At 38.2% G+C, this 24,466-nt stretch overlaps 2 protein-coding genes across 5 annotated transcripts in view; one reads left to right on the top strand and one right to left on the bottom strand.

Annotated features, from left to right (window-relative positions):
• The window catches only part of LOC106742017, a 139,958-nt gene that overhangs the window by 4,824 nt on the left and 110,668 nt on the right, over nucleotides 1-24,466 (top strand). For all 4 annotated transcript variants that reach the window (XM_014614583.1, XM_014614586.1, XM_014614584.1 and 1 more), the window contains one exon: nucleotides 19,446-19,565. In XM_014614583.1, the coding sequence (XP_014470069.1) occupies nucleotides 19,526-19,565 (40 nt within the window). In that variant the 5' untranslated portion in view covers nucleotides 19,446-19,525. The remainder of the gene's footprint in view (nucleotides 1-19,445; nucleotides 19,566-24,466) is intronic.
• On the bottom strand, nucleotides 1,208-6,618 carry LOC106742018 (venom acid phosphatase Acph-1-like). The gene is made up of 7 exons (XM_014614587.1): nucleotides 6,483-6,618; nucleotides 5,925-6,032; nucleotides 3,281-3,546; nucleotides 2,906-3,062; nucleotides 2,695-2,818; nucleotides 2,395-2,606; nucleotides 1,208-2,033 (listed from the first exon to the last, which is right to left on the bottom strand). Exons 1-7 carry the CDS (start codon nucleotides 6,573-6,575, stop codon nucleotides 1,761-1,763), a joined length of 1,233 nt encoding a protein of 410 aa, XP_014470073.1. The 5' UTR covers nucleotides 6,576-6,618; the 3' UTR covers nucleotides 1,208-1,760.

The following is a 24,466-nucleotide window of genomic DNA, read 5'->3' as shown; positions in this document are numbered from 1 at the left end:
CGTTCCAAATTAACATTTGTTCTTTAGGTATTGAAATAAATATATAGAAACATAACTTTGCTTGATAAATATTAAATTTATAAGTGGCCCCCTTGATGTGCCATTGGAAAATACGCTCAGCGCTACCACTATTTTAAATTGAAAGCTGATACAGCACGATTGGAAAATAGAAACTCATAATAGCGGAAAATAAGTGAGACACTCCTGTTCGAAATAATTCACGGAGTTTATATCATCGCTACCGCTTTTAGTATTCGCTATTTCAAGTCAAAAAGGAAGATAGGATTCGTCGCGTTAATTCTTTATATACCGTTTTAATCCGCGACTGTTGGACGTATTCATTTTCTTGATAGCAGGAGAGCATAAAACAAGCGTGTTATTTGTCCGATGATACCTCGCGCAACGCGCTGTCAAGAGCCGTCGTTATGTAAATAACGCACTTGATACGAAACATGTTCCGTAACGAGTGTGCATCAGATGCACACGCATTCGCGGTTTCGCCACGCAAGGTGAATCACCGTAACGAAAGTGCAGAGACCCCTCCTGGCGCGTATCTGCGCCGGGATACTTGATTCCACGCCGAGCGGAAAACGCGAAGGATCGCGCGAGAATCACGCGGCAGCGACGGCGGCGATGCTTCTCAGACTTTTTCCATCGCGATTTAGCGCGCCGTAAATATTAAATGTCACGTAGGAATAAATTCCCGTCTCTCCTCTTTTGCAATTTTAACGGCGCTCTAAATCGACGCGATGGATACGTCGATCGAAATCGCGACGTCTATTTCTACTTCGCGCATCTACGCGAAACGTCGGGCTAACCGTACGACCGCGTTCAGGTTCTTGAACTCTTCACCTCGGCAAAAATAGGAGAACCGGTCCGTTCATTTCGGAATCGAATTCGCTCCAATTTCGCGTTCGCCAAATGGGGAGCTTAACCCAATTACGGTATTTGCAACATTAAAATAGTTGTCAAACTGACGCTTATACTTTATGCAGCTTCTGCTCGTTGCACTATTCTATTACTAGCCCTTTGTAACAATTTAATCGCGCATTTAATACGTAACCTAGTTCTTGTCGCCGTAAACCGTATCTATTTTGTACATCTACAGCGACACGTTGGGCGGACAGAGAAAACGTATTTTGAGACTTCAACTTATTATTACCAGATCTTTATTGATTTCCATGCATGGCTATAAATAATGTTTTAATCGGAATGAGTGATAATATTAATGTAGTGACGCGGTTCCTAGATGCTCGTACGGCAGTGAGAAAAATGTCGGTGGATATCTGAAATGACCTCTATCGACAATATTTAATTACATACATCTACGAACGATTGATCGAGTGCAACGTGGGCTTCCCGGCTCCAGCGCTTTTGATATCACGAGTGAGGGATTTACTTTGAACATGCTGTGATATTGGCTATTATCAAATAAGATCGGTGTACCTACATCTATTTACATATGTACAGAATTTGTGTACAACGCGACATATAACAATGTATGCGGTAAAATACATCAACGCGATAACCGCAACGTACGCAGTGAAATGTATAGCCGCAACCTCTCTGGGCTTTACCCGGGGTACTCTCATAGTTCGGTAAGGTATTTCCGATACGGCTATCGGCGAGCCGCTGATTATTTTCACAACTATTCCCCCGGTTAAGGATTACATCACTGTTCCTTTGCTTTGCTTAGTCGCGCGGAAGTACCGAAATAAATAAATATCTAGAATATATACCGCGTTTCTCGCGACTGGAAATCACTTCTGCACGAATTTCGATGTGAACGCGAGTAAAACCACGAGGAAGATATGCCGCCAAATCCTGTCGTCGGCGATGCTCGCCGCCGATGACCGATGATGCGCATTCGGCTTCAAGTCGTCCGTTGTTTTATTCTTATGACAGTAATACTCATCGTCGTTCGGCAGAACGTCCTTCACAATGCCAAGAAACTTTTCAAAAGGACATAATTCCGCGCAGCCGGGGATTGTTTGGACGATCAGTTGCTCGGTAACGCCAGTCCATAGTATGACCTGTTGGAGACAAGATACGTAAACGATATAAATCCCCGATATGTATTCGTATGAGAATTGAAAGCACCATTATCAGGGCACGTATTATTCGGAATCGATTCCGACTAGAATCTTTTAGTTATTCCCTAGATTTTCTCTCGTATTTTAATACATGTACATGCTGGGCATGTAATACGTGCTCAGCGGAGAATAAAAAGATATGTAACAAGTGATGAAAACAGGAGAAAATCGATCTCTTTTTGCTGGTATTACAGAATTTGTCATTCGCTACTTGTCATTTCGCTTTGTGCGAAAATTTAGCAGTGTGGATCGATTTAATTCTACAATCATTTATTTGATATATGTGACAGGTGTAACGTACCCGAACATAATAGGATCCTTTCTTATCGCGATGAGTTTCCAAAATGATTGCAGAGCCATAAGCGGGTACCGTTGGTTCGTTCGTTCCTAGAGCGTAGGCAACTGCAGCTATGTTGACTTCGTGACTGCCAAATAGGGAAGCTTTCCTGTCGCTTGACAATTTTCCCGCTCGGTGTTCCTGAATATCGTCCACCATCTTGCGAAGCAATATACCTGCGGATGACGTTGTGGTTAGAAATTGCGCGGTTTCATTTCTAAACAGTACGATCAGATGTGTGGATTATGCAGAAACTGTGCTAACCTCCATTTAATCTCCTCAGAGTCTTCGTATACGATCGAAGTTTGAAGTCCAATTCTATTATATCTTGCATTGGATTCGGGAAAACGTTCTCCGTCCATCTTGGCAGCGTTAGGTTTTGCGCCGCCTGGAAATAATTCGCGTTAAATTTGGAATTCGGATAAACGTGCTCTTTTCGGTCGATTTGCTACTGTCGAGACGCTCGTTCGCCTACCTCTTCCTTCAATAGATTATATATGTGGGCGACCGCCCCCGTATTGTCAATCAATTTGCCGGAGTGGTCCGTCAAATAATCCATCACGCTCTTGTATTTATTAATCATTTGCTTCGTGCTGTCTAGCTGAAGGAATCGTCTGTATTCTTCTTTGTATCTAAAAATCAATAACAGTCGAGAATAGGTCGTGCGATTCGGAAATCAGAAGAACATTATCGGAACTGCGCGCAGAGTTGAACTCAAAATAGGAAAGAGGGACATTTATGATTCCAATAAGTAGGGACAAAATTGGCGTAAGGAAGACTCGAGGCGAAAGATTTAAGGATCCTCGAGCCTGTTATCGTCCCGCGATCGATATTCTGTAAAGTTATTCACCGATAACAGTAATGCGGAAACAAGAGGTTGTCAACCTCATACCGCAAGAAGAACGACCAAGCTGGAATCCAGGGCAAGTGCGGATTCCAGGTTTGCTTCTCGGAGGGCGGGAATAATCCTGCCAGGACTAACTGGAGAGACAGCTGGGTCCGCGGGACCTCCGTGGATCGGGCGTAGATCTTGGCCGGCCAATAATCCGGACCGATAAATTGATCATACCTCTCGCGCAGCATCGTCCCGATCTTGTATTCCCGCATCTTGCCTTGCTAATTGCAATGAAAGACATTATAATTTAGATTGATATCAAGTAGATTCGTATAAAAGCGAAGAAACATCGAAGAAACATATGAGTGTTTTTCTACACCCGATCTCTTCAACTTCGAGAATAGCTATATCTCCAGTCGTTCGGAACAAGTACGTTATAGAAATGAAGATAGAAATGAAGATTTAATTATATTTTATAATAGATTTTTAGAGTGATTTATACAACGCGAATGACTTCGATGTTATGGAGGATTAATATTTAAATAAAATATGTTTTAGACTTAGATGGTACTCTGTTATATTTTCTAAGATATTTTCAGTTAATGTTCAATAATTTGTACACTAAAATGAAGTATATAAGAAAAATCTCTCTCTCTCTCTCTATAAAATCTTTAATATTTTCCACTTTTCTGAAAAACCTAACATAAGAAGAAGAAAAAAACTTTTCTGAAATGATGTGTCTACCATGTACTAAAATACAGAATATTTTATTAAGAAGTCAATTTATTTTCTTTTACCTTCTTTTCCGACAATAGTAAGAAATTCGAATAGTTGCAAGTTTGCTTTTAAAGCTTGAAATTTTGAAATCTGATTTAGAAGTTAAAGACCGCATTAGTAACGCATTTCGATAAAGTATACACTGTTAAGCGTAGTTATGTGTTATTTTTACATACATAAACGTAAAAATATATATTTGACTGAAGACCTTTTTACGTATTTCTTATCGTTTTAGGTTACGTACATCATTTAAAATTTTTAATCGTGTTAAATTATATGTTAACACGTCCAATCATGTTGAATGACATGATTTAAAACGGCAGGAAATGTGTAAGAAAAACCTCAGTTAAAATCACAGTTGGATTTATAGTGTAGCGAATACAGCAAAGAAATGTGAATACATTTTACTACTACTGTTTTTGAACATAGTAAGATGTACCAGGTCTATCCCAAAAGTATCCAACCTCTGCCTATATCACGAGAAAGACCTACTCTGAAGTGATATGAACAATATCGCTTTCAAAGCAGTCTCCATTCGAAGCAATGATCTTCCAGCGGTCCACCCATTTCCGGAAACAGTCCTGGAAGTTGTTTTTTGTGATAGCCAGCAACTTCCTCGTCGCATTTCGTTTTATTTCCTCAACATTGTCAAATCTTTTACTCTTCAACGGATTTTTTAATTTAAAAACTAGAAGTCACATGAGGCTATATTTGGACTGTACTGGAGTTGGCGAAGTTGGACAATGCCGTCTTTAGTCAAAAAATCCTGAATCAGGTGAGATGAATGAATAGGTGCGTATCATAATGCAGCAGCCAGTTTCTACTTTTCCACAAATGCGGCTGTTTCCTCATCACTGCGTCACAAAATCGTTTAAGAACTTCCAAGTAATATTCCTTGTTTATTGCGCAACGTTCTGAAGCATATTCGTAGTGTACAACACCTTCCTAGTCGAAGACAGTGAATATTGCCTTCACGAGACACGGCCATATTTGAATCGTCTAAACCACTCTTTTATTTTTGTATCATTCATAGAGTCTTACTGTAAACTTTACGGATCATACCGATTGTCTTGGAACATGTGCGGCCAAGTTTTTGGCAAAATTTAATGCAAATTTTCTGCTTAACTCGCTCGGTCATTGTGAAATACGACGTTCGGAATTTTCGACGCTCACACAACAGCTGTTGGGTCGTGCCACTTCGTAGGAATACTCCTCAAAGTCCTCCCTAAATATTGAATGCTTGTTTTCCACAACAGAATACCCGAGGACAAAGAAAGTAAGTAAAGTAAAACGCAGAGATCGAACTTTTGGGACAGGCCTCGTATACTGTGTGTGAGATAATATTATTTTAAAATATTCTACAAAATTTTCTCATTTTTACTTTTAATCATATATTTTTAACTAAAAATATCTTAGGAATTATAAAGCACCGCTTGTGATTCAAAGTCTATCTTTCTCAGAAATGAACCTTCTACGCGCTTTAGCAAAATACAAATCATTTCTGCTGTGAAAGCCTTCTTTAAAGTTTTTTTTTTATTTACCCTTTTATTTCGCAGACATTCTTTCTCGAAGTATTAGAAGACAGAATTCGAAAGATAAGAACGTCGAACGCTCGTGTTACGCATTACGTAAGAGCGAAATTATAAAACCGATGAGAACGTTGCAGAAAAAACAACTTTACAAGCTCCACGCTGTTTAATTTATCTCAAAGGATATTATCGTCTCAAAAATATTATATACAACGATAATACAGCATAACATATATTATGTTTCTGACACCGTCGAATAATGAAATCGCTAATATAGCAAAATTAATGAACGAATCTACATGCTTAATTACGCAACATAGTGTCTCCTATCAATCGCCGTAGTTTCTACTTACGTTGGTCAAGTCGCCGCTTCCCATTGGATAGTAAGAATGGTCGCGATATGGGTCGTTGGGGTAGTTTTGGAACTCACGATGAGGCACTTTGTCCCCGTGGCGAAATACCTTCGAAACAGAGAACATTCTTGTAAGTTATATCGTCGTCATCTATTATCATCACTGTCACGCGATCCAGACGACGGTCTTGATAATGCAAATGTTTTGTTACTTGTCTCGCACGAGGGATGATCACTTGCCCTTAACTTCTTAATTTCTTTCGAAAACTTCTCTCTTTCTTTTTCTCTTTCGATGTCACATTCACATGTGCGGATTTCACGACGCGAGTGTACTAGTGATTTATTTGATACAAGTTTAAAACGAACACTCGTTTCACTCTCGTAGAAGAAACGGATATCGAACGAACGCGATTTTATCGTATATTCACGAGTAGAAAGTAGATATTAAATCCTCGAAAACGATGGTATTTCGTAACGGTTCGCACGATCTTCTTTTCGGAAAAAATATCTTGCGAATCACAAGAAGACGAATCTATGAAAAAATGAAATAATTTTTTACCACATGGAGCAGCTGCAATTCCGTATCGGAATTAGCGGACGTAGCGAGGCCGACAAGAAGTGCGCTGAAAATCGCCGACTGCACCAGAAACATTTTCGCGATGTTCTTAGAGACACTTTCAAACCAATCGAGCACTTTCGACACTCTAGGCCTGGACGGCAGTCGCGTTCGGAATCGACGATTTCGCGGCACAATCTGCGATGGTGTTTATATTTCTGCTCTCGCCACTCTGTTGGCACCTACGAGTGGGGGTGGATAAGGAATAGTCGAACAGGCTCGCAATTCCAACGATTTTTATCGCAGAGTTCCCCGCTCAGCGACTCCTGATCCTTTTTCCTGACGTCGAGCGTCTCGTTCCTCGAAGGCCACGTAATCGAAGAGCAGGAAACCCACAGAAAACCGCATTGACGTTTACGTAGGGAATCCTCAGCCGTTTTTAGAACGAGCTCTCACTTCCAGTCGAACGAAGTTTTATTTATAAATCGTATGCATAAGCAATTATATACCAGTTGAAATTTGTCTCTCAAATACAGAATCTGCTTTCTTTCTTCGTGAAAATTTCACCTTTAACTGACAATTAATTAACAAGATTATTAATTAGCGAGATTAGCAAAATTAGTAAAGGATAAGAGGAAGAGTCTTGTCTTTTATGAAATAATGAGAGCGTTAAAGAGAGTGATGTTAAGGTCTAATCAATAGTTGACAATGAAAAGGAAAAGTTGGATAATTTGTGCAAAAATCCCACTATCATCACATGTGCCTGGCGGAAATTTTTTAATACATTCTTCAATGCAATCCGGAGACAAAACGACGATATTTTTTTTTCATGGAAAAACTTGCTCCTCTCTTTGCGTGCTTATCTCGTTTATCTTTGATTTTAGTCATATTTTTTTCTCTTGACGATGCGAAAAACGATTTATCATGAATTCATTAATGCACTGAATTTATGACTTTTGCGCTAATGAGAAACTTATCATTCGATTAAATTAACATGCATGTAAGAAGAAGATTTCTATAAAGGTTACCATAGAAACGATATAATTTACGAGTCTGTTTTAGCTTGAGAAGTTTCTCCTTGAATTCTCCCGTTTCTTTTCTGCTCGCGTACGTTGCTGCATATTATATTTTAACTATTGGATTTTGGTTTACATTACATTTGTTTTGCATTAGCTACTTGTACAAAATCATTTTCTCGATTGTATATGTTACTAGACTTTTTTTGAATATAATACCAGTAATCCTTTTCTCAATAATATATTCTCCCGTTGTGAAACTACGCATGCATAAACTACGCATCGTAGCGCATCTTCGTAGTTTTGAAATTCTAACGAGTAGAATATATTTTTACGAAGTATTGAAATGATATCGATGTATTGTGCCAGATGCAGACGCGCGCAAAATCAACTAGCTCGATTACATTATCGGAATCTCAAGGATATCCAGTCGACTCAATTTTTGTGAACAGCGTACCGTGCTTATTTCGAACCTTACTATACTGCGGATTTAGCATGTGCTGTTAATTACATTCGAAGTTTCGACGGACGTTATTATTTATTAAAAAATCATACACGAAGCTCGGTTTAATTTCGGGATTATGCCGAAATAATTAAGTTTCTCCGACCATATTGGACGTTTATTCCTTTCAGAATCAACATGATTTTTTGTAATTGTAATCTGTTCCGTAATTCTAAAGTGAAAGTCTATACTTTGATATTATTATTTCAGCATTTTTTTTCAAGATAAGCGAATCAATACGCTATTCGTATTTCTATTTTCGAAATTCTTCCATGCTCGCAATTTCATTTCTCGAAGTAACAATCTCTAACAATCTCGAAATTCCTATCAGTGTAATAATCGATGCAATTCTAACTCATGAGAACTTAAGAGTTTCTACTGACTCACGTGGACAGTTTTAATGACATACAGCGTGCGCAAAAACATAATTGACTTGACGCATATTTTTGACGTTAGCAAGATAAATCGCATGTACTCTCATTGACTCGACCGCATGCAGCGAATTTTCCTTCCGTGACTCAATTCATAGAAACAAGGGAAATAGAACCTTTCAGGAAGAAATAGAGATTTCGTACGCAATCAAAGATATATTCCTGGTTGGGCGCTGGTCGCGTCGTAGATTCCTGCGCGATTAGCAATGTTACCCGGGCTAAATAGTGGAATGATTAAATATCTTACGTTTTAAATATCTTTACGTTATTATACGTTACTGGAATCGTTTACGTAACGCATAAAAAGTTAGTCGTGATCATATGTATATATTTAGTCGAAGAATCTCGTAATCGGACGATCGTAAAGATCAGATCGCAGCATTTTTTAAATCGAGAAACATTAAAAAATTAAGCATTTCCAACGCATCGTTGACACCATGACTGACATTACTTGTAATCAACGTCAACGTTAGTCGACGTTAAATTGTACGATCGGCTTGTGAGTTTTTGCCGGCGAATGTACCGGGTGCGATTTCATAATCACGCGACTGTGATGGATACGAATAGTTTAATGATCGTGGTGCAATTACATATAATGAATAATTGGATTTGCTGTAGAGAAGTAAATCGTTAAACGGTTATGTCGTACACGTTTACACTAATCAGATTAGCGTAACTCCTTCACACTCTGCGTTCTTGCGCGAAAGAGCATTTCCTTGGATTTCTACACGAGGCGAAGTTTGGGAGGAATTTCCTAGTACTTCGAAGTATCTCGACAATATTTGCCCGTCGAAAATAACAAGAATAAAGAGGAAAGAATAGTTCGGTAATTTAACAAATCTGAGAAGTGATTCGTGATAGTCAAATACAAGCCAATTTATGTCAACATGCATACGAGTATTTTGGCTAGTACTATTTAATATTATTATTATCATTTATTTACTTCTAAGCTAGGTATGTTATTTCTACTGTATGTGGCTAAGGGAAGCCTTCTCTTTAAAAAATAAATAAATGAATAAATATAATAGCTATAAAAGCAGAATTAACGCGTGTTTCAATAGTCAAGTTTAAACTGCAATGGTCAGCTGTTTTTTATTCAAATTAGTCATAGTCGAAACATACCGGAATTATCTCAAAGATACTTATATTCGCACAAACATTACAACTTATTGGTTATTGTCTATGAAATGTGTTTTAAAATGATTTGTTATGTTTCTTGCAAAGCTCGAATGTACAAATTATGTGACCCTTCGGTCACGGTCGATCAGTCGCAAACTCTGACTGATGAAATTTTATGCTCTTGTGCATCATATACGGAAGCTTCTGCACATAAACAAATTACAAAATGAAATGTTACGAGTAATTGTTGCATACGAGATCATCTCATCGATACATCTTCTATAATAGGATATATACGTGCAGTTTTTCTTACGTGAGGTCAATGCTATTTTAGCACAAGATCAACTAAACGAGATCAAATGTTCTTACGTATCGCGTAATTTCAATATGCAGACATTAAATAGAACGACTTTCGCGTGGCCTTCATTTAACGATTGCCATAATTGCATAAATGAATCACTGTAATTCACTTAATGTCTAACCTTCTGTGTCGGTTGTTTCTTTAATTATGTCATTAACGTAAATTGCGATATATGCTCGTACCACTTACCTTATGCAACAATTGCTTATCGCATTCGAAAAAGGAAATAAATTGATAAATTTTGCCACTAATCAAACGGATCCTTTTGTTTCAACTGTCAATAAAATTTATTTACAAAATATTTTTAATCGTTAATTTGATATAATAGCTAAACCACTACGACGAACTCTAACAACACGTCATCGCGTTATTGCGGAAGAACAAAAATCGAGCGGAAATTGCCTGTAATTTAAGCCCATAAAATTAACAAAACCTTGTCTGTGTGCAGTTAATGATGTTAAATAAAAAATGTAAAGCAAGCGCATTCGTAATTATCGACTAAATTTAATGCACTGTGAGTTTTATCATGAAGTGCCTCTGTAGCAATATCTCGCATTTTTCTAGGATATTTTATTGTTTCGTGAAGAAACAAGTTTAAACAACATTTTAATCTGACCGATATTAATATTGATGTCCTAATTATTTATTTATTTAATCGAGGACGTGCATTGTTGATTATTGATATTCTCCTCTGTTTAAATTTTGATATCAACTGGTTAGTTTAATCATTTATTAATAATTTTCTATATATTCAAAAACATTAATTAATATTAAACATGATCACGACATAACTGTCCATAAATTGGCTCCCGTGTTTTGAAGTTAAAAGTTTGATCACTTCAATGTTACACGATCGAATGAACTATCAACGTTAAAACAGATTTTATTCTCAACAACAAAACGCGTTATTCAACTCTCTACGCGGAAAAATAGAAAAACAGAAAAATTACGTCCATAACGTTGTCATGTAAAGAACGAATTATGGACGTGACGTGAATAAAAATCCGACTCTTTATGTTAATGTAAGTATGTAGATTAAGAAGTAAAAAATAAACCGGTCGCATGATTGTGGTCATTGTAATCAATTTACCATATACACGTAACTGCGTTTAAACTGGCAATTATTTAAACACATGTGCAATTTTCTATACTTCGCATATTACAACATAATGTTACATTATCTCTCAATATTATTTTAATTTTCCCGTCGTAAACAGTAAAGAAATATCCGAGTTAAATGGCAAAAACGGAGTCGAGAGAAAAACTTTCTGGATTTGTAATATAAGGCAATTTTTTAACAGGTAATTAGAAAAAGAATAATGATAATAAGTAATAATAATATATGTAATAATAATATACGTAATAATAATAATATAGATATATAATATAATATATGTAATAAAATATAGTACACGCGACGAAATTATTAACAAAATATGTGTGTGTGTGTGTGTGAAGTGAAAATAAAAACTGTACATAATAAGAACCGCCTGCAATCAATCAACTGTTTGGAATATCATCCAATCTACGACCGGTTCTGCGAACTTTGCGATTAATTCTCTTTATCTGACTAATAAATAATGTAAACGTATGCTTCTCAATGTCGTACATGTGCGGCCGTAGATCTGGAGATATGTAGTACATATAACAAGCATTTTATCTACCTGTTTCGATTATTTCTAATCGATTTCTAATCGATTGATTGCAACATTAGATATTCTTCAATTTGAATTCGATTCACGAGCTTTTTGTGCAAGATAATGGAATAACCATCGTCCGAACTGTAATTACGCGATGCTGGCGAATAGATTCACACGCTAGTATTTCACTAAATATGCGTACTTTATACATATCCATATGTCGAAACACACATCAACGTACATAATTGTACGAAGTTACCGTTATTTTGCATTGAGAGATCAAAGATTATTAAACATGCAGAAATTATCAGATAATATATAGTATACACCGGAAGAATTTAAACAACTATGCAGATACGTTCGGATGTCGGATACTTCTGTGTTTAGAAGCGAATGTTTTTATGAAGATCATATTAAAATGTGTATCAGATTTTCGTACAATACACTATTCATTCATTAAACAATAACGTACGATCTCGTCAAATAAATAATTTCTTTTACTTATAACTTCTTTAAATCATTTTATTTGGATGGAAATCGTGTTAGGTTGCACATACATGTTTCCTTGTAGCCACAATACGATATAAATGATTTATTCTTAATAATTGCATATATGTATATATGATGCATTTAAGAATAAATTAATCCGTCTNCACTACTCGATGAGGGCTAATATTTCTCGATACAACCACTGAAAGTTATAAGTGTACAAATTTCATTTGTAATATACAATACATGTGAAGACGGATATCCTTGACACGTAGCAAAATTCCTAAAACATACTCTTTTTAATCTTAAAATATAACAATATTTATAGCGTTATATATAACAGTTTTTATAGCGCTTTGTATCTAATCCATTTCTTAATATATATAAACGTTAGAAGTATTATATCATATTCTTTAATTCCAGCATGAATAATTTACTCACGTAGTTTTAATTTAATAAACAAGTTTGTTAGAAATAAAGCTAATATAATTTTAATTTGTTTCACAATGGATCATGTAATAACTTTTAATATATATACATACAGTCGAAGAGTTTCAGTTATATTTCAATCTAGCTGTTATATAATGCTGCTAAATTAAAAAAAAAAACTTGATATCTTCCACGTGCCGAAATGTCCCCAAAATACTGTATCAAGATTCACAGTACAAAATCAACGAATCAATATATCGGAAAATAGTATATAAAATATAAAAATACAAATACACGATCGACATCCTTCAAAATTCGAACCGCAGGATGGAAAAAAGACGTTAACGTAGCAAAAAGCGAGGAATCGTTTTCTTCGTATTAGCGTAACAAACCATCAGGATTCGTGCAAGGCCTTACGAGGTCCAGATCTATTATTTCATTCACGACGGAGGCACGTGGCACGATCGACGGATACCTGTTTCCGCTGGACCTCGTGCCGGCGGTATGTCGGCGGCGTTCGCGCTTTTTGCAACTGATACCACCTCCTCCCGCTCTGGTATCGATTATTCGATTGCACGTTCGTTCCGCGACTTCGCGCACAGATGATGACCTTGAATGATCTATCGATGGTTGCAGAAGTGAGAGGAAAAAGGAGGAAACAAAAAAGGAAAAACGGGAATACCGGATACGAGCCTCTTATTAATACATCGTTCACGCGTGATACAAACATAGGTTCCCACAAGTACGGCATGCTAATGCGTTTCGTCCATGAATGCAACAAAAAAAATAAGAAGAAAATGGGAGGGAGAGAGAGAGAAAAAGAGAGAGGTAACACTGATTATAATGGAATTAAACAGTTTGATCGCTGCCTTACCTTCGCTTCGCACGTGCGATTCTTGCGTGGGAGACGTGCGAGAGGTACCCGAAAAAACCCGCGATACCACAAGATGTTGCGCGAGGCCACAGCCGACGTACGTCTGTCAATCAGACCAACGTATCTCTCAATTTCTTCGTCTTACCGAATGCTAATTTCATAATTATAAGGTACGTTCGCGGCAGCTGGGATTGCCGGATCGCATAATCGGCCATCTCGCGTTATGCACGAGACGCGCGCAAACGAACATGTTGTCGTCGCGCGATGCCGATCTGCAATTCTGTATTTTTTCCCGCACATGTATCGCACGTCTGCATCTCACACGTTTGTATCTCGCGATGTAGAGGAGTATTGTACATGTGCAGAAAATAGAAATCTCCGGAGTGGCTAAGTGACATCGTTACAACGTGAATTCAACGTGTAACGCGCAGGAATTCGCATATTTTAAAAATTTGTCGAGATCTCCCTCGGCAAGCGTCGCCGCTCGAAGAATAGCGATGAGCTATATTCGAGATAAGTACCGTTACTGCTTGAGAGTCTTCGTGTGAATCCATTCTCAAGGATATCTATGAATTTTAATCCACCACTGGTATTCTGCAATGTGTAGCGTGGCGAAAGAGAGAGAGAGAGCGAGAGAGGGAGAGGAAGAGAGAGAGGGAAAGAGAGGCTCTCATTACATACAGCATCAATAATGAATGGGCGAGGCCGCAACGTCGCAAATCAGATGCAAGCTCCTTATCACGAGAGCACAGGCTCGCGATTTCATTACAAACGCGCGAACGCTCCTCTTTTCGATATACTCGCGATCTTATGCGACTGTGTGGAGGACGTCGCGCACCACGTGTGTCCCGTTCGCTACTTCTCCGGGTTTCTCCAGGTTGAGATTATCCGATCGTGAAATCGCCCGTCCGGAAAACAAGACTTCGAAGGCGCACATGCGCCGAGGAGACGAACGAAAAATGATTTCGTCCTCCGTCGAGCCGCTGTAACGACGAGGAGCACAGTCGGACCGCGACCGAGGATTCACCGGGGGTTGGAAGGGGAATCCAATAGCGTCGGAATTGAATAACTTATCGACAGATGTCGTGGAGCGCGAAGGCACGTTCGGGAACAACTTCCTCCTCTCCGGGAACCACTGCGGATCCGCCTGAGATCGATAGGCTACATCGACGAGTCGCTCCAGCCAGCCAGCCAGTCGGTTCTCGCGTTAAACCTCGACCTTCACCTCCGTCCGACTTACTCCTCCCTCTTTCTCTCTTCCTCCCTGCGTTTTTACTCTTCTTCCTTGGATATCGCCTATCTCACTTCTCTCCTCTAGACTTCTTTTTTCTTACTTTCACGGCAATACATTAAATTGCTGCTTAAAACATCTCCGCGATAACATGAATAACGCAGAAGCCTCTTAAAGAGAAATACTCGCCGGTGCGCACGATTTTCAGTCGTTAACAATTACAGGATATTAGAAAAATCGTTTTGAAATCGGTCCGAACATCTTTCGTTCACGAGATCACAGATCGTCCGCCGTAATTTATCCTGATTGTATCGGGATACTTCGTGTCGGTAGGGCAGTCGACGTGCACTCGCGAAGAATCGAGGAAGGCGAGCAACTCGCACTGAACGCGCACTAGCGTCGTTCACTTTGTTTCGCCGAGAGAGATCGAAGAGCCTGACCAGAGTTATTTACCAAAGAGATAGTTGAGAATCTTCTCTCTCTCTCTCGCGGCGGAATTCTACCGTAAATACCAGCAAAGTAGTAGTGGGATATATAGGTCACAGGAAGTGCCAGCGAGTTACCTGGCGCGCACATGAGCTCGCACGATAACCCGGAGCTTGGTTCAGGCAGGACCTTGGACTGGTAACCCATATAATGCGCGTGCGGAAGCAACGCGGATGTGTCCTTCGAGCATCGATGACCCCTCTGTCCAGGCTTTATTTTACCGCACGAATTTAGCGTGGCTACCCCTCGCGAATATCCGAAACCGCAGTCACTCGACTTCGGATTCGCTGACACATCCGACTAAGAGATCTCCCTTCGCGCCGGTATTGTTATCGGATCGCAAGAGCAAATGCTGAAACCGAACCGGAATGACGGACAAGGCGAGTGCTGACGCAAGGTCTGCTACGTGATAAAAATAATATAAATGAAAAATTATACCAGAAATGTGATGTGATAGGCAGAGAAACATCAACTGAAGAAAGCTTAGCGCGTAAATAAGTGTGTAAATGTTAAGGGCAATTTTGTACGTGTTACTGATAGATTTCAAGAATACCTTATAAAAGCTCTAGTTAAATGTCTAATGAAAAGTGAGCTTTAAACTTCGGCTGTTATTTGCAGTTGGGAGTGTGATTTTTGTCACTTATGTGCTTGTTAATGCCAGCACATTCATTGCGTTAACATGAATTTTATGATTAAAAAGTATGAATGAACGTCAGACATTCGACTCCTCAGATACCAATTTATTATCAGGTACGTAAAAAAGAAGAAAACATTCTTGACAGATACGTTAGAGAGAGCATTCAGCAAAAAGATTACGGTGCCGCGCAAAAGTAATTGGAATCCAAGTATGCTCTTTACGAATTTAAATTATTTTTGCTCATATTTTAGTCATAGTCGGCTAGTTGGATTAAACGCGGAAGATCTTTTAAACATTTAGCGAGATTGAAAGCGTTTGAGCAATCTGCCCTCGTGGTGCTCATCAAATACGACATGTCTTACGAATTCTTGGCTGGGAGCTAAGAATTTTCCACGAGAATTCTAATGTCGAGTGACCCGAATTATGCTGAAGGTTTAATTAATTGCGAACCAAGGAACTAAAACAACGCGTAAACGGACATAAATAAGAGACGGGAAAAACGAGTTGCAATTAAATATATATATAATAGGATATCAATATATTATGCGTACTCTCACGTACATCTATATATCGTTATAATCATGTTTATATCCTATTTACCAATATTTCAATGTTGATTTATTTTTATTTAGAGCTTATTTTTTCACTAAACTTTGTTATTACCATATATTTTATGTGTAGTAAGCATATTATGTATACATCTATGTAGCGTCGTTATAATATATTTATATCCTATTTACCAATATTTCATGGTGTTTATAGACTTTGCAGGGACATTTATTCCTGTTGTCCCTTTATCAAAATCCTTCGATCAAAAGTTTCTGGTTTACCTTATTACTGAAAGAAAAACAAAAATCTGAAGTACGCGAACTTGTTTGCAACGCCTTGTAAGAAATATTAAAATCTATAACATCTTTCTTCTAAGCTTATGTATACTAAAGCTACATTTTTAAAGTCTAGTATACAGTGGGCAGTATGTTCATAAGAAGTAAGAATAAGAAATTGGCCAATCATATTCGAATGTAAGGGGAATATATAAGGAGAATAATCGACTATGATTGGTTAATTTCTTATCTCTTATAAGCATATTTCTACTCCCATTGCAGATCACGTTTAAATGAGAGCTATTTAAAGTTGTATTAGTGTGTTATCTGGCTCGTAAGGTAGGAATGAAATAAGACGCGCGCCCCGCGGAACCACGAAATATCATGTGAGTCACATAGGTTGTCTTCTATTTTATTAATTATCATTTTTTACATGCAATTATGCATAATATCTGAATTTATCTCTTGAATAGAAATTATTTGTATAAATATTGCATCAGCTTCTTTAAGGCCATAAATATTTTTTAACGGATTTTTGGAACAACTATTTGTATAAAAAATTGCTTGTGTGCTGCATAAATTTGTTACTTTATTTAACTTTTAACTTACAGCCTGTCCTACAAAAAAAATGTACGGCCTTAATAGAAAACGGTTGGCCGTAGCGTCGTCTATTTTATGACGTTGAAAAACTTGAAGCGCACCTGTTTGCACAGTATATGCTCTATTGTCATTCCGACGTTATGGTTTGGTTAGAGTGGAAATTTTCAAAATGTGTGCGAAGTATTTCAAGCGTTAAGAGGCAGTGTTTTTAGTTTTACACGTAAAAGGACCAAAATTAACTCAGAGTATATTCAGGCTTCAAAAGTGATTAGAAAATCAAAGTGATTCGTTTAATAGTGGGTTCAGAAACAGTACAAAGAAATAGGGAATGTTGACAACTTGCCAGGGAGAGGCTCAACCCGTGCGTCGACGTCGAGAGAGGACAAGACGATCATTCGTCTGTTTGAACGAAATCCTATGCTAATATTGCGCCAAGCTCGGGATCAGCTTCGTGAAAAGGGTATGAATGTTGGAATAAATACCATCAGATGTCGTTTACGTGAATCGAACTTAAAATATCGTTCCACAATTCGAAAGCTTCTTCTGACACGAATACATGTCAAGACGACTGGCATAGGCTCATAAAAATTTGAATAAAGATTAGGACAATGTAATTTTCACGGATGAAGCTTCTTTTTGGACACGGTTACCTATACAATAATCCTAGTCAGTCCCACAGTAACTCTGGTTGGTTAAGACGCAAAAGCGTGATACGCACAATTAAACATTAAAAAAAATATACGAAGTATGTGTGTATGCCAAGCAGCGAAGACGTTAAGATTTTTATAAGGTAGATTTTGGAAGTAGCGAGAAATTTTAGATAGTCGGAGGCAAATTTTCGGGAAGGGAGTGTTATGTGGGTCACAGAGATATCAGGCTGTTATTATTTCGTGGAATTTTTCTTAATAATGTGTGAACCAGTCAGCTCTGCCGCACAAAAGAACAACTTAATTTTTGGTTTAAAGTCCAGTTATTTTCGATTTTAGGTTACGAAAATATTTGTTTTTTTGTGCATTGTGTTATCTTTTATTTATGTCTTTGCGGCATGGTTATCAAATGATCGTATTTGTTTCAATTTGTTTTGCGCTCGTGACTGACTTGCCTAGTCGGGAGTTTTGTTGATTGATTATTTGTCGTTGATTCACTGATAGTGATGATTCACGCTGATAGTCAATGATTCACAAAATGATCTCGTAATCCTGAGTTGTTCTTCGATTTTTATTATGCTACACGTTTCCGAGCACGTTACGTAAAATGTTGGCGTTATCTCGAGATGAATCCGAGATAACTGAGTTAAGTAATTCGTATCGATTTGTTGGACTGTAAAGGTCTCTTTGCTTTTTAATTTTATTACGACGCTCGTTCGCTTATACGTGTCTGTTATTTGCGTAAGAGCGATAGTTCGCCAAAAAAGAAAAAAAATGTTCCTCACCGATGCGCAAAGTTTGCCGAATGTAGCCGGCAATATTATCCAGTCATAATTTCATAAAAGTATATGTAAATCAAACATATAAAATAAATTAATAATGAATTATTTATTAAATGCTTTTTCTTTCTGAACGCAGTTAATAATTATGATATTTTTATTTACAATAGAAATACTAACAAATGACATATTTTTGATTGCTGAACGTGAATCCGTTATATCCATGAATCCGAATAAAATTTTGTTATCACATTACAATAAAAAAATAGTGATACTAAGCAGGACAAAACCTATTATAATAGTATGATACTATTTTTTTTTATTGTAACGTGATAGCCAAATTCTATTAACAAATTCATGTTCTCAAAACTCAGTACTCAAAAATGCGCCTGAAATGACTATTCGCACTCATTGGAGAGGCATCGTACCGAACAATTATATTGACGCTTGCATAACTAATATTTTTTCTTTCTAGGAAACGATAATACTATATAAACGAATTATATCTAGGAAATGAAAAGTCGTTGCAAAACGGAATAAAATGCATTTTAAAGTTAAAAGTTTATATTTTCACGTAGCGTTAATGAAATTTAGAAAAACAATTTGCTACGAGTGCTACGACACCGTGAAAGCCCTTAAAATCGTTGTTTCTGGCCTCTTTGACGTCATTTTTCTCCAAATTGATAGCCAAATTTGGAAAACGGATTCGTGTTTAGCAGGCAAAAATTAATAAAAATCACCTAATCTCATTACATCCGCAAATTTTTGCAGGCTAATGTTATGAGATGATGACATTGTAAATTTTAGAATTATTATAGCACAAAATAAAGCAACTATAAACCAGAAGTTGCCGATGGCTTTGAGAAAATTGACTAATAAATTTATGTGATCTTGATTCCAGATGCAGATCCTGGCGTTTGGTCGGACTAAAAAAAATATAAAGCTTATATTCAGCTTACGCAGCTTCGACAGATCACATATATGGTATTTGCAGGCCAATTGATGATAAAGAAACATCTAGGTAAGCCCCATTACGCATGAATATTTTACTTATTAATTACACATTTTACGAGGCAACTAAGATTAAGATGTCTCTAAAGTCATAAAACCACACTTCGTACACACAGTGTACTCTTAAAACCACACTAAGATTAAATGATCGCTCATTAAGTCTAATGATAATCGTAATAATATAAAATAATAGTAATAATCTACTGATTAAGTTTTTTTGATTAAGTGATTATGTGATAAAGTGATAATGAATCGCGCGAAATTATTATATATAGCTCCGTTCGTTTCGCCGGGAGAAAGTTGAAGTGCATTTGCAGTATCAATTTTACCTCGCTTAATTAACCATCGAGTCAACCAAAGAAGCACGTGTCGTATTATCTTTTTTTCTTTCTTCACTCCTCTCGCGATCTTTTCTCGTTTTCTCACGCTTCGCTAGATCGCGCGTTCATAGTTATTCGACGAATGCATGCAACGCAGCTAGTCGAGCGCGTTGCAACGGCCGAACTGAGCTCCATTAATTCGCGCGCGCATATTCGGCCTCGTTTCGAGATTAAATTGAGTTTCTTTTGTACGGGGAACGGGGCCGCGTCCGGCGAGGCGTGTCCTCTCGTAAGGTAATCACTGGACCAAATATTCGTTTAGCTTCGGAGCACGCCCATAAGAGCCGCGGCCTTAAATAATGCATCGAGATGCATCTCTCTCCACCGTGCCGGAGCTTTTCAGCGCCATTGCAACGAGCCCGCCGAATCGAGCGCTGCTCCGTTCAGATAATATTTTTGCGAGTAAGCAGTGCGCGTCGCGCGTCACGTGTCGAAATATACGTGGACGCTGTTTAGAAACATTTATAGAAAAACAATAGCCGCGCATGCGCGCATTTTTCCTTTTGTTTAAATCGCACACTAAATGTGGCCGACAATAATATATCGTTCAATTATTCGATGCATGATAACAATCGTCGAGATCATACCAGAACAGTTCCAGAAATCTCGTATAATATCATTAAAATTGCTAATGCCGCCCCATTAGTGGTTGCTCCGATCGAATAGCTTAAAAAACGAACCTAATGACCTAAAACCTTATTTAAACGATTCACGGGACCGCAATGAACAAAACAAGACAAAATATTTCGTTAAAAATAACGAATATTGCATATTATATTCACTATAATTTAAAATAATTTATCCAGTACGAAATTTACGCAAAGGTTCAAAGTGAGACGATTCGACGATCCAAATAATTTTCAATTTACCAATCACCAGACAAACAATAACGTCGGATACTCCTTTCTTCTTCTCTCACCCGGCACCTAATAATAACTCTTATTGTATATTATATGCAACAACAGTATCGATCTGTTTATGTTCACAATTATCCGTGTGTATATTTTTGTTGCATCTGTTTAAATAAACCAGACTAATGCTTTTAAATTGTAACGTGGCTCGTTGCGCGTGTACACGATTATTATTCATATAACAGGATCAGTTTCCAGTATATATCAGGATATCATTAACTGAATTAATATTAATATCAGCAGTACTGATATTAATATTAATTCAGTTAATGATATCCTCCTTAATTCAATTGGCGATATCGGATTTTAATGACTCTAAACCGGAACACTGTCGCTATTCTAAACGATACGAAATTACATGCAACATCACTGACTCGTTATTTATTTACCCGTATGTAAAAGGGAGCGATATTTGCTGCAATGCCCTCCAATAAAATGTAAAACCACCGTTAAGGCGAAATTACACACAAGTGTATGTAAAAGACACTCGCCATCCGGCAAGAAAGTTACCACGTTATCCGCTCGCGAGAAGTTCACGTCACGAGTCGCGGGAGTTAACGCTTTGTTTTTGAAACACATCCCTGTAAAGTTGCGATCGTTGTTAGCCTTCCGGGCACGTGGGATCATGCAGTGTACGAAGCCGTTCCGTATCTGACACTGAACTTCATGCTGAAACACAAGCAAAGTACGGATGTGCAGCATTTAACAAGGGCCCTGAAACGAGTTAGATTCGATAAATATCTAAATACATCGTGTCGAAAATTCGCAACTACATTTCCATGTAATACTTAAGAAACGTGTCTTTGTTTCAAACGTATCGTTAATCATGCGGTACAGTCGTTTCATCTCGCGAAACACGAAAACAGTCAGTGAGTCGAGTATCGCGTATTCACCTTACTAATATTAGCTGATTCGTATCCTGCCGGGTATGCGGATGAAGCAGGACGCGAGCAAACAGTTGTCTGCTTCTGCACAAGTTGTTTTACAGACACGCCCGACTGTAAACGGATTCTCGAAGTATCACGCGTTGAACCGTATCCGATGCTCGAATTATCGCGCTGGCCCTTTATGGCGGCAGTTATTATCAATCGCAAACCATCGATCGGTCGTAAACTCGATATCTTTTTCTGCTTACTCGCTCGCTTGGTTCAAGAAAAACTGCTCGAGCATCCGAGCATAATTAATATTTTAATTACCACGCACTATCTGTTCGCCGATTAAAATGAACGCGGCGACGTATCTCGTAGAGAAGCTTTCTTTCATTTGGATTTACTCTCGCATCTCCCATTTTCACGTAGGATCGAGATCTCGTTAAAATTTTCCACGACGTTGGGTACTTCCAGGACGTTAAGACGAGAGAGAAAGAGAGAGAGAGAGAGAGAGAGAGAGAGAGTTTCAGGCCGAGGTCAGTCTTTTGACCCGTATCGATTGAACAATTTTTGCTGAGCTACGTGCCCTTAAGTCCTAATCTCTTTTTTAATACATGCCCTATAATTGACAACTTGTTCATTTTGCATATTAATTCACCGTAACCTCATTCGGAAAGCTCATCCTCCGATAATTAAGAACGCAGTGGCGTTCACATAAACTTTCTTTTTACGGATCCGCCAGGGCTTCCCTTTCTTGCAAAGCAGCTTCTTTTACCTCCTCTCGTAAAACCGGTTGGATATTAATGCCCATAAAACACTATCGATTATCGCCGCACAGCTATCCGAGTTAACTTTTTCTACTTGGTTAATACCAGCGAAACTTATAAATTACCCACGGCTCTATTTTCCTTAATTGCGACATTGAATTTCGACATTGCTTGCCCGCTTACGTTTAAATTACGCTCGGACCAAAATGACTTCGATCGGCTATCGTATCTCGCAATAAATCACGAGCAATAAATCACGAGTCATGCGACACGTTGAACGCAAGTGTTGCTTTAAACATTACGCGTGGTGCGTCAACGGGCAGCTAAACTGTGAGAATCGAACGTGTCCTGAACGCGCAGCGGAGATTAGTTGGTTTAGTATTTTTAACGTCCGTTAGAAAAGCTATTAAAAGCTGTTAGAAGCTGTCTATTAAAAGCTGCCAAAGATTCACTCCGGCGAAATACGAGAAGCATCATTGATAACAGGGAATGGCTCAACAGTATGAATAAATCGGTCACGATCTGGAAGGATCATTCGTTTCGCGCGCAGATAAAACATATGGATCACGAGAGACAAGTAGATCAGCGTATGATCTCGTTTTCCTCTCCTTAGTGTACTTAGTGACAACGAAAGCGGTGGATAAACGGTTTAAATTCGACGAGTATGCACAGCGGCGTTCGCACGGAATATTATTAGTTCGGTGGAGGAGCACATATCGCAGATAGTGAAAATGGCCGTTGTTCTCTTACGAGAACACTCGTTTTTTTGTTCCCGAGAAAAGATACGATTGCGAGACTTCTGAAATCGTACAAGATTAGGGAGCCGTGATAATAATACTTAGTTGCGAAAAAGACATTCAGGAGATAAGCGTGTTATAGTAACAGTGCGAATGTAATTGAGATTTATAAGTCGAGCTACTCTTAAATTATTTTTGTTCGTAGCCAGCTTAATGGCAGATTAAACGTGGATGATGGTCTAACCTTTAGCAAAATCGAGAGCGTTTGAGGAAGCCGCCACCGTCGCCACTGATAACGTTCATCAAGTGCGCGGCACATCCGGCGAATACTTGCACGGTTTGTAAGAGTTCGCAGACAGGGAAAGAGAGAGAGGGAAAAAGGAGAGAGCTTTAACACTGAGTGATCTAAGATATGCAGAAATATCAATTGCGAACCAACGAGCTAACAATGCGCAACTGGGTGCAAATCGGTCGCAGCCAAGAGGGATGAGTTACGATTCGTATTGAACTCTCGTATTTTAAACAAAAGGACGATTTTATTGTATTTTGCATGTTACATCTGTATAACGACGTTATTATTTATTATATTGCCATTGATGGAACTATTTTGCTCCGAATATTGGAAATATGGGAGAGTATACTGGATAGTATACTGGACAAAATACTGGAAAAATCTTGCTAAAATATTCATTGTCACTTGACGTAATATTTCTGTATGCGTCGCTCATTACTTGAAATCGTAGGCCATTTTTGCTCGAAATTCTCAGAATGAATTTGGTGAGATCGTGCGGTCTAGTTATATCCGTATCGCAGTACGTTGTATTGTAGACGCAGTAACGTCCATCATGATTTCCGCTCTCCCCCGATTGGCGGCGGACGCAACTGCTCGTCGGCGCAACTACGTTCATTAAAAAGTGTACTGAATTAATTACTTCGCCATTGCCATTACGTTGCACATTCGTTCCCACATTCGGCTACGCTTTGTGCTTTTTTTATTTACGCGCACACGAATAAACGGAATTTTTACACAAACTTGGTAAATGTATAACTGGACGTTGAGCTGCGCGAGTTCTAAAATTGTCGTATTCAACCAAAATTTTCCGCTACATCCTTCATGTACTTCGAATTGATCGTAGAAATGTTTCAATGTCCAAAAACGTTAACACTGGCATAAAAATCTTACGATGGAATTGTTAGAATTGTTTCAAATTGTTTTCATTTGATATGAATTGCCTTTATATAATTTC

Source organism: Dinoponera quadriceps, unplaced genomic scaffold, assembly GCF_001313825.1.
Source record: "Dinoponera quadriceps isolate SergipeBrazil2010 unplaced genomic scaffold, ASM131382v1 scaffold696, whole genome shotgun sequence".
Taxonomy (NCBI): domain Eukaryota; kingdom Metazoa; phylum Arthropoda; class Insecta; order Hymenoptera; family Formicidae; genus Dinoponera; species Dinoponera quadriceps.
Note: the sequence above shows the minus strand (reverse complement) of the source record. Positions and strands in the feature narration are given on the sequence as shown.